Source organism: Phyllostomus hastatus, unplaced genomic scaffold (genome assembly GCF_019186645.2).
Source record: "Phyllostomus hastatus isolate PE091 unplaced genomic scaffold, TTU_PhHast_1.1 phas_scaffold_1674, whole genome shotgun sequence".
Classification (NCBI taxonomy): domain Eukaryota; kingdom Metazoa; phylum Chordata; class Mammalia; order Chiroptera; family Phyllostomidae; genus Phyllostomus; species Phyllostomus hastatus.
Genome location: NW_025334011.1, coordinates 24,867,087 through 24,882,868, shown reverse-complemented (window position 1 = coordinate 24,882,868; position 15,782 = coordinate 24,867,087). Strand labels below are relative to the sequence as shown.

General features: G+C 39.8%; 1 protein-coding gene across 1 annotated transcript in view; it reads right to left on the bottom strand.

The window, feature by feature from the left end:
* Positions 1-6,378: 6,378 nt before the first annotated feature.
* CDC123 (cell division cycle 123) overlaps positions 6,379-15,782 on the bottom strand; it is a 50,104-nt gene continuing 40,700 nt past the window's right edge. Inside the window, exons 11-13 of the mRNA XM_045857805.1 lie at positions 10,692-10,820; positions 7,227-7,364; positions 6,379-6,626 (exon numbers count right to left, since the gene is read on the bottom strand). Coding sequence (XP_045713761.1) covers positions 6,600-6,626; positions 7,227-7,364; positions 10,692-10,820 — 294 coding nt within the window. The 3' untranslated portion in view covers positions 6,379-6,599. The remainder of the gene's footprint in view (positions 6,627-7,226; positions 7,365-10,691; positions 10,821-15,782) is intronic.

Sequence of the window (15,782 nt, the reverse complement as noted above, 5' to 3'; positions counted from 1 at the left end):
TACCTGTGGATAAGGCCTCCAGGCCCAGGCCCATGGAGTTCCAGCCTGCCCTCTCAATTACATATATCAACCCTCATTTACACACACACACACACACGTACTTACATACACAGTGTATGTGCATACACACACACAAGCCTCTCTGCATGAACACGTATATCTCATACTGGCTCTGCTGCTCTGACTGGACTCTAACACAGTTTACTTTCTTTATGAGAGGTGACAATTATTCTATTAGGGGATGCACTATAAATAGACTAACTACATAAACACCATTGTTGGAAACTGTATTTAAAACTAAGGCTGTGTGCTTTCCTTTTCTGAGGTGCACTATAAAGTGGTGCCATTCTTACAACTGCGGACGCCTTGGCTTCTAATTGGATCTCACCTGGCTTTAGCCTGTGGGGTTCTTAATCTGGGGTCTACAACTCCCTGAAATTGTATGTAAAACTTTTTCTCAGAGCCCTTAGATTTCCCCAGATCCTCAAATTAAGATTTGCTGTAGCTTATTTTGAAGTTATTTTGTTATTTATACTCAAGTTCCCAATGATTCATTGTATATACGCTGTGAAAGGATAGTTGACTCCCCAGCTGCTCGCCTTGTTCCAAAATTATCGCTGTTATACAGATTCATTTTTTTTTGAGAGGAGGGTCAGGCCACTTGTAATGAGTAGGAGAAACTTGATTTAAGTTTTCACTCCATCAAAAGTCCATAAATGTGTCGAGATAATCCACCTAAGAACTCTACACATTAAACATGAGTCCCAAACAGTCAAGAAAACCAGCGATGCACAAAATACAATTTAAGTCATCTCTGACTAAATAATGATCAACTAACAAATCTCAAAATAGTTATATTGCTGAGTATTAACTTCTGTTGTGTGGAGAGATTTGTACTTATTTTATAAATAAAATAAGAACGAATCTAAATTCACATTAAATACCCACATTAGGACTTGTAACAAATTAAAAGATTACTACATAAAATATGTAAGAACAATTTTTTATTATCTTATTCTTAGCAATGTCCCACACAGCCAAACATAACGCCATCTTTTGGTTTTGTTTCTTGACGTGCCACACCTTTCGGCCTCGTCCTACCTTCTATGTAGGTTCTGCCTGTGGAACTTCCCCCCAGGAAAGCCATGGGCCTTTTCAAAGTCATCTCATCCATCCCAATGGCGTTAAGTGCCAACACACGCTGACTCCCTCCATTTTCATTTCTAGCCCAAACTACCTTTTGAACTCCCTTTCCAGCATCTCCTCCCATCTTTATTGGGATAAGTTACTGGAATCTTCATGTCCAGGACCAAAATCTCAATTTTCCTCCCTAACTGGTCCCTTTCATTCTTTCCCATTCTTAGAAAAATGGAATTACCTTCCACCCAATAGCTCAAATCACACATTTGGAGAGTATTATGCATAAATACAGAGAACAGACTGACAGCTGTCAAGAGGGGAAGGAAGTGGAGGGGCTGGATAAAAAAGGTGAAGGAATTAAGCAAACAAACCAACCTCATAGACACCTTCAACAGCTTGGTGATTACCGGAGGAAAAGGGACGGGGGGAGGGAGAAGAGGGTAAAGGGTGTATAAATGGTGACAGAAGGAACCTGGACTTGAGGTAGTGAACACACACAGTGCAATATACAGATGATGTGTTATAGATCTGCACACTTGAAACCTATGTAATTTTATTAACCATCACCCCAATAAGTGAAAAATAAAAGAAACCACGGCACCAGCGGGGTTCCTCCTTTTGCACCATGCCCTACATCCTGTGATTGCTTCCTCCCAGCTGTTTCACCCCTGTAGTACGAGCCACCACAGTCACTCCTAGGCACTGTTTCAGCTGACCTGCAGTCCGCACGGAAACCAGAACTGCATTTCAAAACCCTAAATTAGACTGTGTCTCCTTTGCTTAAACCTCTTGCTAGCTCCCCACCTCACTTGAGAATGAAAACTCACTATCTTATCTTGGGCAAAAGGCCCTGGCATGATCCAGGACCCACATACCTCGCCTCTCACCCACAGCGGTCCGAGAGTTGCTGCAGGTCTAGGCCAGGCCCAATGAGTCATTACAGCAGCATTCTTACCTCATCATCCCCCTGTCAGTTTTCTGTTAGAGAACATCTGAATGTATTCTATCTTCAGGTAATTAATGCCAGACTCACTGCATTCCAACCCCCCAACATGAGGCTTGTAGCTACTTCATCAACTTAGTGGCTACTAGGTCCTATATTCCTACTCCTCAAGCCTCTTCTTGATGTGCACACATAATATACTTACATTGTGTGTGAATGGGAAGTTCATCATTATTTATTTTCTTAGCACACTTACTGAAACTGTTTTCTATGAGCCAACACAGTATGTGACTAAAACAGTAAGTTAAATAGGAATTTTGTCTTTCAAATGCCTAAAACTGGGCTCGTTCAGTGCAGACTTGGTACCTGGTTAGTGAAGCACCAGCTGGGGCAGACTGGCACTTGCCATGGCCAATGAAAAGCCCAAAGGAGTCGAGACAGGACAATTAATTTGAAGGTGGTGGTGGGGCAGGATGGCTCTATGGTACAGTCTAGGATTAAGACACAAACACCATTCAGTAAACTAATGAAAGGTGATCGTGAACAACAGGTTTTGTCAATGAGGCAGATCAGCTTCCAATCTGACGGCAGCCAATCAATGAAAAAGACACACCTGCAGAGCTGGAAATGGAGGCTGCGGATACAATGGTTGTGCTCCAGCAGCAGACAGGAGGCATCCAGTAAAACGGAACCTGCTGCTGTACTCCAGAACTGTTCCTACAGAGCAAGAAGACAGTCTCAATTAGAAAAATGAAATTTGGTTCCACCAAATTCTGTCATCGTCCTGGACTACAGTGCAGTTTTCTCTTTCATCTTCCCCATTCCTTTTACTGTTTGTAAAATAACTGATGTGCGTGCACAAGCATTTGCAGTTTTTTAACCAGATGTTTTGAACAAGGAGAGGCGATGGGGAAAACTACCGGTTTTGTGAAAATACCCCTTTTCTCCATCAGTGGAAGCTCATTCAGCTCTTTCTTTTTTTTTCCAAGTTATTCTCCTCTCACTGTTCAACAAAATATTATAAAAATCCTTGTATATCTTGTTCAATTGGTGAATTTTAATCTTTTTCATTTGTCATTGTGAAACTGAGGACAATTGGAAACTTTTTTTGCCCACAGTAGTTACATGTAAGGCAGCCTGTCTTTAGGAAAGGATAAAAGAAATGAATCTTAAGACAGTTTTCCTTTTAAGTGTCTTGTGTGTGTGTGTGTTTAAGATTTATTTTTGGAGAGAGAGGAAGAGAAGGAGAAAGAGGGAAACATCGATCAGCTGCTTCTCACAAGCCCTGCAACCAGGGACCTGGCCTGCCACCCAGGCATGCACCCTGACTGGGGATCAAACTAGCAACCTTTTGGTCTGAGGTACAATGCTCAATCCACTGAGCCACACCAGTCAAAGCAAGTGTCTTATTGTTTAAACAAACTTCTGTTAATATAAACATGAATTAATCTTTCAAAGTTATTTTTCACTTAATTTCTATTTACTCTCTTTATGCTTAGTTACTCTACCTACAAATGTGACATGAATTTATATATTTTTAAAGATTTTTATTTATTTATTTGAGGGGAAGGAGGGAGAAAAAGGAAGAGAAACATCAATGTGTGGTTGCCTCTTATGTGCCCCCCAGTGGGGACCTGGACCGCAACCCAAGCATGTGCCCTGACTGGGAATCTAACAGGCGACCTTTTTGGTTTACAGGTTGGCACTCAGTCTACTGAGCCTCACCAGCCAGGGCCATGAATTTATACTTTTATTTTAAAATTCTTTTTTGAAAATTGTATTATTAAAATAATAATTTGTCCTGATTGAAATATAGCTGTAAAAAATACTAGGCTAAAAACCCTTAGAGAAAATCATTAGACTAAAAGTTATTTTGTGGTTCTGATTCTAATCTGTTATGGACAAGTCTTAACTCCTCTTGTCAACAGTTTTCTCCTGTGTTAAAAACAACAACAACAACAACAACAAGTGGAAGAAAAGAAAGAAGGGAGGGAGGGAGGGAGGGAGATCAGAAGGGAAATAAGAAGAAAAAGACACTGGTTGGACTGATCTCTCAAGTCTCTTTCCACTCAAAATTTCTTTGATTCTGGTAAGAAGACCTTGCCTTTAATAAATACACACAGGTCTGCAGAGCAAAATGCTAATAATAGCTACCACTGTTCGGGGCTCCTTATGTGTGATGCACTATACGAAAAGATTTACATGGTTATCTCATTTAACAGATTCATGTACTAATGATTATTGTTCTCCCACTTTATAGGTAGGAAAACAAATGCAAGCTCAAAGAACAGTCATATATTCTGTTTGTTTTTTCAGACATAATCCTCAATTAACAAGAGAAGAAGTAACTGAGTAGACAGAAAATGCACACAAAAGTGAAACTTTCTAAAGCAGAAGTTTGGGCAAAGTTCACTGGACCAGGGGCCCGTGTAGCACTCAAATGCCTGTGGGGCAAAGTAAACATGCTTATTCCAGCCTGTCAAGTCACATATGAAATGTCTTCTCTTCAGAAGACAGGATTTCAGGAATAAGCTAAGGAGTAACTCAGGTATCCACTTTCGAAATTCAGCACAAACCTGACGCACTTGAAAGAAAGAACGGATAATGCCAGTAAAATAAAAGGATCATTCAAAGCTAATCTTCAGTCATAAATGGTATTTGAATTTAGAAGAATATTTTCTGTATATTATCCTATATTTGGTATTAACATCAGGATAATCAACTAAAATTAAACATAGTAAATGAAACAATGTACAAAAAATCACACTTTCAAATGTAAAGGGAGTGCTGAACTCAGTAATTTCTATAAGAAAATAATGCAAAAATTTAATGAGTTTATACCATGAGTTATACTGCTTATGAAATATTTGCCAAATTTTGCTTGATTTTTTAATTATATATAGCCTTAATTTTTTCAGCTGGTATCAATACATTTACTTTTTTTCCCACTTGTAAAGTACCATCTTGGCAAAGCCAGTTTCCAGAGTTAAATTTAAATCAACTCACAATAAAAGAAACACAAAGTCCCTCCATTATGAGCTAAAAGACACCTGTGATCAATTTAAAAAAACACATTGGAAGAACTTGATCTTTGTATTTTGTATTTAAAACACTAATATCAAGTGATTGTAACTGAGACACCACACAGAAAGCTGGAGTTTTGAAATAGTAAAAAAAAATATGTTTCATCATTATACACAATCTGACTTCACTGTACAAAGGCGGCAACTCTGCCTGCCTCACCTCTCTCCACACCTTCCTTGGGCAGCATGCGTTATTTGTTTCCTGTGCTAAGAAACATCCCTCCAACTAGTAAAATATTCTTCGATACCATGTTAAATACATACCTGGAGAAACTATAAGGCCTGTTTCTTCAAAATGCTCTGTGATGTAAAATAACACAAAAAGAGCACTGAGCAGAGTGTCTTGTATACAGTCAGTGCTGAGTTAGTACGGGATCAGTATCATCAGTACCACCACCACCACCATCATCATCAATTAGGCCACTGAAGAATAATTACTAAGTAGTGGCCTAAAAGAGTGAATCTACCTCCCAACAATTCCAGTATGTTTTTTAAGATTTTTTAAAATTTATTTTGAGAGGAGAAGGGAGGGAGAAAAAGAGGGAGAGAAACATTGATATGCAAGAGCAACAACAACTGGTGTCTCTCACATGCCCCCAAAGCAGGAACCTTGCCAGCAACCCAGGCATGTGTCCTGACTGGGAATCGAACTGGCAACGTTTCAGTTTGTGGGATGACACCCAACACACTGAGCCACACCAGTCAGGGCCCAGTATTTTTTAAAAAGGCCAAATTCTAATTAACTCTGTCATAGTTTTAGCAATATACAGGATGGGAAAAGTATGTTTACAATTGTTTATATGGAAAATAATATAATAATAAATAAATAATGCAAAAAATAAACTGTGTTTTGCATACTCACAACTGTAAATCTACTTTTGCCCCACCCTGTATATTAAGGTGGTTGTAAAATATTGAAATGTTCAAGGTTACTTCAGTTTGAGAAGTCTGTATTCTTTTAGCTATACCAGAACTGAAGCCAGATAAAAAGATTGTATGAAAATCTTCCAAGTAGGAGAAACATTTTCTACAGTAATATGAGGTTCTATTTTTTCAATAGAAAAGGAGTGGTTAGGAAAGAATCCATTCTGAATAACAAATATAGATTTGCCCATCTACCTGATAGGTATAAAAATAGTAGAGGAAATGTAGATATATCTAAATGAGCCAAAAGAGAAAGGTATTTCATAGAATTTTATCATCAGAACAGTATCATTTCCTATGTTTAAGATCTATTTATTATGTTATTTTTACAAGTAGCAAAGTGCCTCTGTTTTTTCCCAACTTAATATACATGAATATAAAAAGGTACTGATTGCCACACTGCCCACCCCACCCCCAACCGACAGGGTTAACCAAAGTTGTGATCCATGAACAGCTTCCTGAAGGAGCAGGGGTTTCCTCCTTCACTGTCTTGAACTCTAGCACTCTATTCAGTCATCCTCTTGTTGATTTCTTTTCTGTCAAAGGAAACCAAGACTGCATTAAACCAGCACACTCTAGCTGGCATGTTCATTCAGCCAAGATCACTTGTTCTGCCAGTAAGTATCATTTTCTAGAGGCCTTGGCAAAAAATGTGGGGGAAAATCACCATGGAAAAACACACCTGAACTTATTTACTCAACTACTCTATCACTTTAATTCCAGGGTAAATTATCCTTAGGTAGCTGACTAGTGTCTTCTCTCTCTTCCACATGTACAAACATTCCACACACACACTCATAAACACAAACACTCAGTTTCTCCCTGAGTAACCACTGCACAGCTCTGATCTCTGCTCACCCTGTAACAGTACACACTTTCTTTAAAATTAGAAGTATTGAAAATTATTCAAAAAGCACGCACATCATAAAAACATTTTTGTCGTTCTAATTATTAAATAGATTATTCCTTAAGCTCACATTACATTCTTCATTATGAAATGACCTAACTCAGTAATTCTGCTCCTTTAGTTTATAATCACCAACTAAAAGTCTAGGTAGTATAAGACTGAAATAAAATATTAAATAGCCAATGTGAAGACACAGGTGACCAGCATACTAAGTATACACAGGCTATACCAGTTTAAGGAAATCGATGAGTTTGTGAGCATCTTCCCCAGTAGAGAGGTCCACAAAGTCCTTGGGCAGTCGGTAACTCAGATAGGGACTGGGCTGGACTGTAACTTCACTGTTTGTGCAACGGAAAGCTGGAGAGTCCTTTACAAAAAATGAAAGGAAAGTCTGTGAGAAATTTTAAGTCACTTCTCCAAACTGAAAAAGATTCTATCATAACAATTTCAACTCCAGATAAGAGTACCTACTAGGTAAGGAAGAAATAAAATTCTGAAGTAAAAGAAAGAACAAAGATTGCAAAATATTCCTACATAGTCACTATGACATGAACATAAGGGATCTGAAAAGTATCCCCCTGGAGAGCCAGGCCGATCCCTCAAAGCTACCTGTGTGCAGCCCCTGGGTGCCACCAGTGGGGTGTGTATCCCTTTAATCCCCGAGTGGGTCAGAGGCTTCACGCTAGTTATCTCTGACCTCGAGCAAGCTCAAACAGGCCAGAACACTTTATAAATATTATCATTTTCTTCAGGTGCACAGTTAGGAAACCCTGCCTTTTAAAGAATAAGTAGTGAGGGCAAGTGAGTGCTTCGAATTCCTAATGCTTTTGTACTCTTTCACATCATTTAACTTACTCATTTGTGTATGTGTCTCATCACCTATGTGAAACTGCAAACTTGAGTATCATACTGAACAGGTCTGCACATTCTTTAATGCACAGGTGACCCTTGACAACAGGGGTCTAAGAGGCACGGACCTCCCGTGCTGTTGAAAATCCTCCTCTAGCTGGGGTTGTTCTCAGCAAATGCAGATTCCAACCACAGAGCTCAGGCAATGTGGGCTTTAACTGCATGGATCAACTGGAAAAATATCCAAGAACGAGTGGGTGCATGCAGTCCAAACCCACATTGTTCAAGGGTCAACTGTACTTGTTTGGAGGCTGCATAGAATATTTACATGCTGCCTTGTGCCAAAAAGGATTTTGGAGACAGAAGACCTTGGGTGTGGACTTCACGGGTGACAGCTATCTAGCTGAGGGACAGATGTGTCCACCCGCCCTTCTCTACGTATGGGAGATAAACTGATAAATAAGACAAGTCGACAGCCAATAAGCAAGCAAATCAACAAGATTATTTCAGATAGTAACAAGTGTTATAAAAACAAAAAACAGGCTGCTATCAAAAGAGGAGAACCAGGTAGGCAGCTTTAGAGGCTCAGTCAGATAAGACCTTGCTAAAGAAGAGACGACAGGACTGGGAGCTGGAAAGTATAATAAAAGCAGCCTTGTGAGGTCTGGCAGCAGAACATGGCTTTGAAGGCAGTGGAACGACTTGTGCAGAGAAGCTAAGGCAAGGCAGGGGTCTGGGCTTCAAGAAACAGAACGATGGCCAGGTTTCTGTGGCATGGAAACAGGCAGAGGTGATGCTGGGGAAAAGGTAGGAGCCAGGTCTTGTTTTCCTTTGTTAGCTCCCAACTTCCAACATAACATTGATTAGATTAAGAAGGGAGAAAGAAGGAAAAAAAGAGAAAGAAAAAAGGGAAGATTTGATCCTATCATTTGGATCATAGATTGAATCTCACACAAACTGTTTCTATTCACTGTGTCCCCCATATTTACGTTCTTCTCCTCGACACTCAGATCTAACAGCCCACTGGGGGAAGGTGACCGCAGGGATAAGACTCCTTCTCTCACTATGTTGACACACACGAGTCGTGCCCGGCAGGAGAACAAGAGGCACTACTCCTGTGCTCAGAAGCCTGCAGTCTACAGCAGCACAGGCAGGCACCACACAGCGGGCAAGCGCCGCGAGAGGGAAAACACCGACTCGAGTCAGATCTAGAGAAACAGGGCCAGAAAGGGCCCAGGACAGAGTAATGATGAAAAGAAATATTTCGGAGATGGACAATAGGAAAGATGGTGGCACCGAAGGCCAGGTATCAGCCAGCAGGGCAGGAAGAAGCCCAGGAGGGGAGCATGTGCCATAAAAGCCAAGGGAAGAGGTGTCGTAAGAACAAGAAGGTAACACGTTCAAGTGGTGCCAAGTGGTTGAGAGAAGGGCACCTCGTTCACTGGAATTAGCAACGAGTCAGGGAGCCCTTGCCAAGAGTGGTTTACATGGAACTGAGGTGAAGAGGGTTGAGGAGTGAGATGGGTGAGAAGCAGCAGGCAGCAAGGACAGATGACCGCTGCTAAGGTAGACAGCTGCTAAACAGTTAGAAAAAAGCAAGCTATGTAACAACAGTGTGAGGGAAACTAGCATGATCCCACTTAGGTAAAAATGTGTGGTGTATCCACACACAAAAAAAAGGTCTGGAAAAAAATATTAACTCAAGTGGTAAGAATGGCTATTCCTAGGTGGCAAAATTTCCAGTCTTGCCTCTTTCTCTCTGTTTTTAAGTGACCATGTTTTTAAAAAGCTGTTTTTTAAAAGATGTAAAACATTCACAAGATATTACTGAATGAAAAATGTGGGATATGTAAGTTCATATGTAACATAATCTCATTTATTTAAACAGTTTATTTGTATGTGGAAAGGCATGTTACTATTAAAATATAAGCAATGGCTCTCAAGGCAGTAGGATTATGGGCAATTTTAGAATTTCCTTTGAAAGTGGGCATGCAGTACTTTTATAGGCAGAACAAAGCTTTACAAAGTTCATGTTGACAGAAAGTTTGTGAACGTGAGAAAGGATAGAGTAGCTGGGTGAAGATATGGGCTTAAAGATTTTGTCTTTTTAAGATGGGAAATACCTACAGATGGTTAACTACTGAGAGATAAAGAGTTGGTAGAAAGCAAGAGATGGGGGGCGGGGAAACAGGAAGGAACATAAATGACAGCACCAGGTGAGATGGGAAGGAGTGTTTTGCTGGGCAGGTGGAAGTGAGACTCCAGACGGCTGCAGGCAAGTCTGGAGGTTTGACAACAATGAAACAGTAAATGCTCACCAGTGGACTATCTTTTCCTGTGAAGAAGAATGTGAAATCTCTGTTGAGAAGAGAGGGAACAGAGGGGATCTGAGCAGTGCAGAAAGGAGTGAAATGGCCACACTCATGAGGGAGATAAGACACCAGTGGGGGTCGTGACTGTGAGGAGACCCTCGTCTGAGCATCTGGGTCATTCCCTCCCTCACTGTCAGCAGCCCGGGGCTACAATCAGAATAAACAGATGTGAGAACTGACCCACCCAGGGTCAAGATTCTCCCAGGTGAGCAGAATACAAGAAGCCAGGAAAAAAAATTACCAGAAAATATGTACCAGGTGACCATTATTTCTTCATATGAAGTTAAATGAATAAATCACCATACACACCCTTTTTTTGCTCACCTCCATGGGCAAGAATCTATTAGTGAGTTTGTTATGCTTTGAACTTCCCGAGGTTAAAAGTCACTGCCTATACAAGTGCCTAAAAAACTAGCAACCACTGAGGGGATAACAAGGTTTCCTTTATGTCTTCTTTTTTTAAACCATCTTACCTGCTCCAGAGCATCTCCTTCACTAAAATCACCTTTTAAGTTTCGTTCAGAGATCAGTTCTTCCCAAGTAAACAGCAGTGAATCTGTTACTTCACCAAATGGATTAAAATCAATTAGCCACACTTTCCCCTGCAGGACAGAAAGAAAAATTAAGAGGTACATAATAAAAACAAACATTGAAATTCTATAATCTGTCTTATAAGAAAGATCATTTTCATGTTATTTTGCCCAAAAAGACAGTCTTTAAAAATCTTATAACATTTCAGGCCTGGCTGGTGTGGCTCAGTGGATTGAGTGTGGGCCTGAGAACCAAAGGGTCGCCAGTTCACTTCCCAGTCAGGGCACATAGCTGGGTTGCAAGCCAGGTCCTCGGTTAGGGGGCACATGAGAGGCAACCACACATCGATGTTTCTCTCCCTCTCTTTCCCCCTCCCTTATCCTTTCTCTAAAAATGAATAAAATCTTTAAAAAAAAAATCTTGTAACATTTTAAAAGATAGTTAATTCCTCCAGAACCCATGGGAGAAGGTCTGCCAGGTTCCATAGAAAAAGGGCCACCTGTGTAAACCAAGTGGCACAGCCTTAGCTAAAGAGATCACCTGTAAATGCACAAAGGCAGGGAAGAGACCTAGAAAATAAAAGCCTCACGAAGACATATTTCAACTCCTGCCTCAGATCACATAACAGTTTTAAGTCAAAAATCCAACCAGGAAGAAAGGAAAATCTCACAAAAAGTTAAACTGAGCATGATTGAAATGCTTTGGTGGGAAAGGGAGGAGGGGTCCTCTGACTATTTTTCAAGATTATCTTTGCCCTGCAGAGGCAGGAAGGAGCCAGAAGTTCTAGACAGCACCATCCCTTACCCCTGAGATGCTGCTACTGCAAAGCATACATTTCTTTTTTTGAAGCATGTAGAAAGAAGTATGGACATGCTCTGTTTTCTTTCATTTCAATGTAAAATTTGTTTCTCTTTAAGTTAGAGCTTAATAGCACATAAAAGGGAGAAATAAAAACATACATTAACCTTTAAAAGAAATTTCTGCCTTCTCCTACTCAGAGTAGAGGTGGGCAATGATAGATAGTTCCAGGCTCAGGACAAAAGTCCTTCTGAGCTGGCCAGACTGAGTTAAGTTAGAGTCAGAGGCATCTTAGGACAAAGTGGCAGAGCGCTGCCGTTAGAGCTGGGGATCTGAAATCCTGCCAAGAGAGTGAAGCCAACAGAAGACCTCGGAGATACGTGGCATTTAGTAGATACATGTTTCCTTCAAACTTTCATCATCGCTCCTCTTGACTTTTCTTACTGAAACATATCACTGTACCATCTTGTTGATAATTAGGCTTTTCTGTAAATGTGTACAGAACCACATCTTGATCAGACGTATGTGTATAAAATTACAAAGACTAAGGAACTAGATTGCCAAGCCACCATTACCAATGTCTAACACTGTTTCTCATCTGGGTTAAAAAATTTTTAAGAAATACCTTATTAGAACTTGCTTCCAACATCAGAAACATCTGGTAAGCGCAAAAAACCATTACAGGAAGTTTGCACTGCACACTGTTTGGGCGAGTTTCTTATTTTATACAATCTCCAGGAGAAATCTTACGAGTCTTTCATGCCACTTGAGTGGTGTCCTCTGCATCAGCTTGGCGGCCACCTGTACCATCTGTGACTGCATGAAATAACAGAGGCCACCAGCTTCTTGGTATAACATCAGCGTTGCTTTTGAGGCAATTACTAAGATGTCTTTGATATGCTATATGTTGTTTTAACAAAATGAGTATTTTCTAACATCTAAGCCCTTTTCACTTGACTTTTATAATCAGTAAAACCTTCTCATCATAAAAAGAAAACACTATGGGGCCTGTCTATATAAGAATATTAAGTTCCACAAACTAAAAATATGGCACATTGTAAAAAAGCAAAAAAAGACCATTACTTTCAGAATGAGTGACTGGCAGAGCTTGTTCTATAGTTCAGAACCCATCCTCCAAGGAAAAGTAAAACCAGCTGTAACCAGGCATAAAACTATCAATATGAGGATTTTATAGCTCTAACATGGTTTTCATGTGACATCTCAGGCAGGGAACATCCTGAGAAATTCTATTTTTAGACAGTCCATCAGCTAAGACCCACCCACTGGCCTTCCTGAAGCGTACCGGCTGACCAGCCCCACCTGCCCAAATCTATGCACCAGACACTGGGCCAAGCACACACATGCGCACACACACACACACACACACCAAAAAAGAGAAACAAAAACCACCCAACATTCCCAGTTCACGGGAGAGATGGTTCAATAAAGGTAAGAACAGGATATTGTGCAACTCTAATAGAATACAAGAACCTACCGAAATCCACATTGCGAAGGTGGAAAGCTCCCCAAAGCAACTTGGAATCTGAAGATGACAGTGACGGTGTGGGAGGAAGGTGGAGGGTGGGAAGAAAGCAGCCCATTCCAGGGGGGAACAACAACAACAACAAGAAAAACTGACGAGCGCAGGCCATGGGAAGACAGCCCACTGTGGGAGGACCCAGACTGCACGGCATAGAATACGCTGGGCTGAGGGAACTCCGAAGGCCTCCTGTTCCAAACCGGATGAAATTCAGGTTAAAATAACCCCTTTAAATGTATAAATGAGATTACAAGAAAGGGGATTCCAAAAGCCAGACATGAGCAGGAACCTAAAAACCAGAAATAAGCACACGAAGGCGAGTTTTCCTTCCAGGAACCTCAGCATGTACATGTAGTAACTGAGCAGGGTTGAACATGCACCCAGCACAGGAGCCTGGCCACGGTAGGCCACCCAGGACCGAGCAGTGAGCTCCGGAGGGCTGCCTCCTCAGGAAAAGGGGTAAAAGATGGAACCCCTATGACCAGAAAAGGAGACAATGAAGCTTGTCTTTCCCCGACTGGAGTTTGGGAAACATGGAAGAAGCAAATGAAAAATTTGAAACTTCGAATCTTTGGGATTCTCACATAAAAAACAAAACAAGCTCACCAAAGATGAACTCACAGAAAGATAAACAGACTGATTTGCAAAACCAAAAGGAAATAATCAACATGAATGAAAATATGCAAATTAAACAACCAGGGGTTAAAGTACCAAGAACTGAGGAAAATCATCATCAAACTGAAGGACAACATAAAATAAAAGATATTGGTGTTAGGACAACTGGATAAAAATACTGAAAAAGACAAAAGTTCAATCCATAATACATACCAGGACAAAGGCCAAACAGATCAAAGATTTAAATGTATAAGCAATAAGTCATAAAAGAACTAGAAAATAAAATAGAGTGGTATTTTTTAAAATCATGACTTAAATTCAGAAGTCATAAAAGAAATAATATATTTGATCTTCATGGTAAAAGACTAATAAAGTGGGACAATCCCAAAGCCTAATCTCTATTTTCCTATATTTTGAAGGAAAATAAAATGATAGAAGAAAATGGAAAAGACATGAAGATTCACAGAAATTACCTTTATATATGAAAAGATAAAATGCATTCTCATTCATAAAATATCAATTGAAATTACACTGAAATATCACTTTTCATCTACCAAAAGAACAAAAGCCCTAGAAAGCTTACCCATATACTCTGTTGGCAAGCTTTGTGGAAATACCCAGGTACATTTCCAGTTAGGATTATGTGGTATAGCTGTCACAGAGGGTAAGCTACAATACACAACAAAATTCAAATGCATTTAGCTTTTTGAGCTAGCAATCCCACTTTTAGGAATTTATCCTGTAGATGTACTTGCACATGTATGTAACAATGTATATATGGGATGTTCGCCACAGCACAATTTGCAAAAGACTAGAAACTTGTGTTCGCCCATAGCAGCTAAATGAACTATACAATGTATCCACAGAGCAAACACTGTGCCATTGTAAGAAATCGAAAAGATCTCCAAGATACATTGTTTTTTAAAAATATTTTAAAAAGCAAGGTGTAGACATAGAGTCATATGCTAACTCTATGTAAGAAAAATGGACAAAATAAGCATATTGCTTGTTTTTGCATCAAGAAATACTGGAAGGATATGTAAGAAACTAATATAAGTGAATGTGCAGGAGAGCAGATGGTAGGGATTTCTATGTATATTTTCACAATAATTTGATTTTTAAGCAGTATGAAGGTATTACCCATTAAAAACTTAAAAGCAACTCAGCAGGTTTACAGAGCAGTGCTTAACAGGGGCTAGGGTGCAGGGAAGGTCGTGAGAAAATGCGAGTGAAGTAGTTCTGTGTCATCACTGTAATAGTGGCTACATAACTACATGTGTGTTTCAGACTCACAGAACTATACACTAAAAGGGTAATTTCAACTCTTTGTAAATTATATCTCAAAAATGTAAGCAAAAAAGTCAGTAGGATTAAATGATTGAAAATATAAAAGAAATCAAAACCCTAAAACACAGGACACTATTATAAAAATAGGCAGATTTGAAAAGTAACCGAATAGAACCTACAGAAATGAAAAATATAGCGGACACAATTTAAAACTTAGTGATACATTAAACATATCAGATCTGGCTTAGCTGAAAGAGAACCAGTAAACTGGAACTATATCTGAGGAAATTACACAGTAGTGAGAGAGGAAGAGGTGGAAAATGACAAGTCAAGAGACATGAGGATCAAGTGAGCTCTAACAAACCTACCTGTAAATAGAGTTCCAAAGGCCAAAAGACAGAAAACAGGCAACTCTTGAAAAGATAGCTAAGAATTCTCCACAACTGACAAAGGATATGAATTATTAGACCTAGAAAGCATAACTCCCCTTCCCACGCAAAAGAAACGAAACCAAGTAACAATGGAACAGTGTCTTCAAAGTGCACAGTTAATGGAACTGGCAACTGAAAATTCTATACCCAGCTAAAGCTGCCATCATGCATGAAGGTAAACAAAAGCTTTTCCAGCAAAGGGCTGAGGGAATTTACTATGAAAGAATATACTATTAGGAAGAACTAGATCCAGAAAGCAGTGAGAGGCAAGAAGCAGTGGTGAGCAAAGAAACTAAACAGCAATAATCATGACTAATTTAAGGGTATAAACACAAAGTAGAACTAAATATCAGAAATCATAT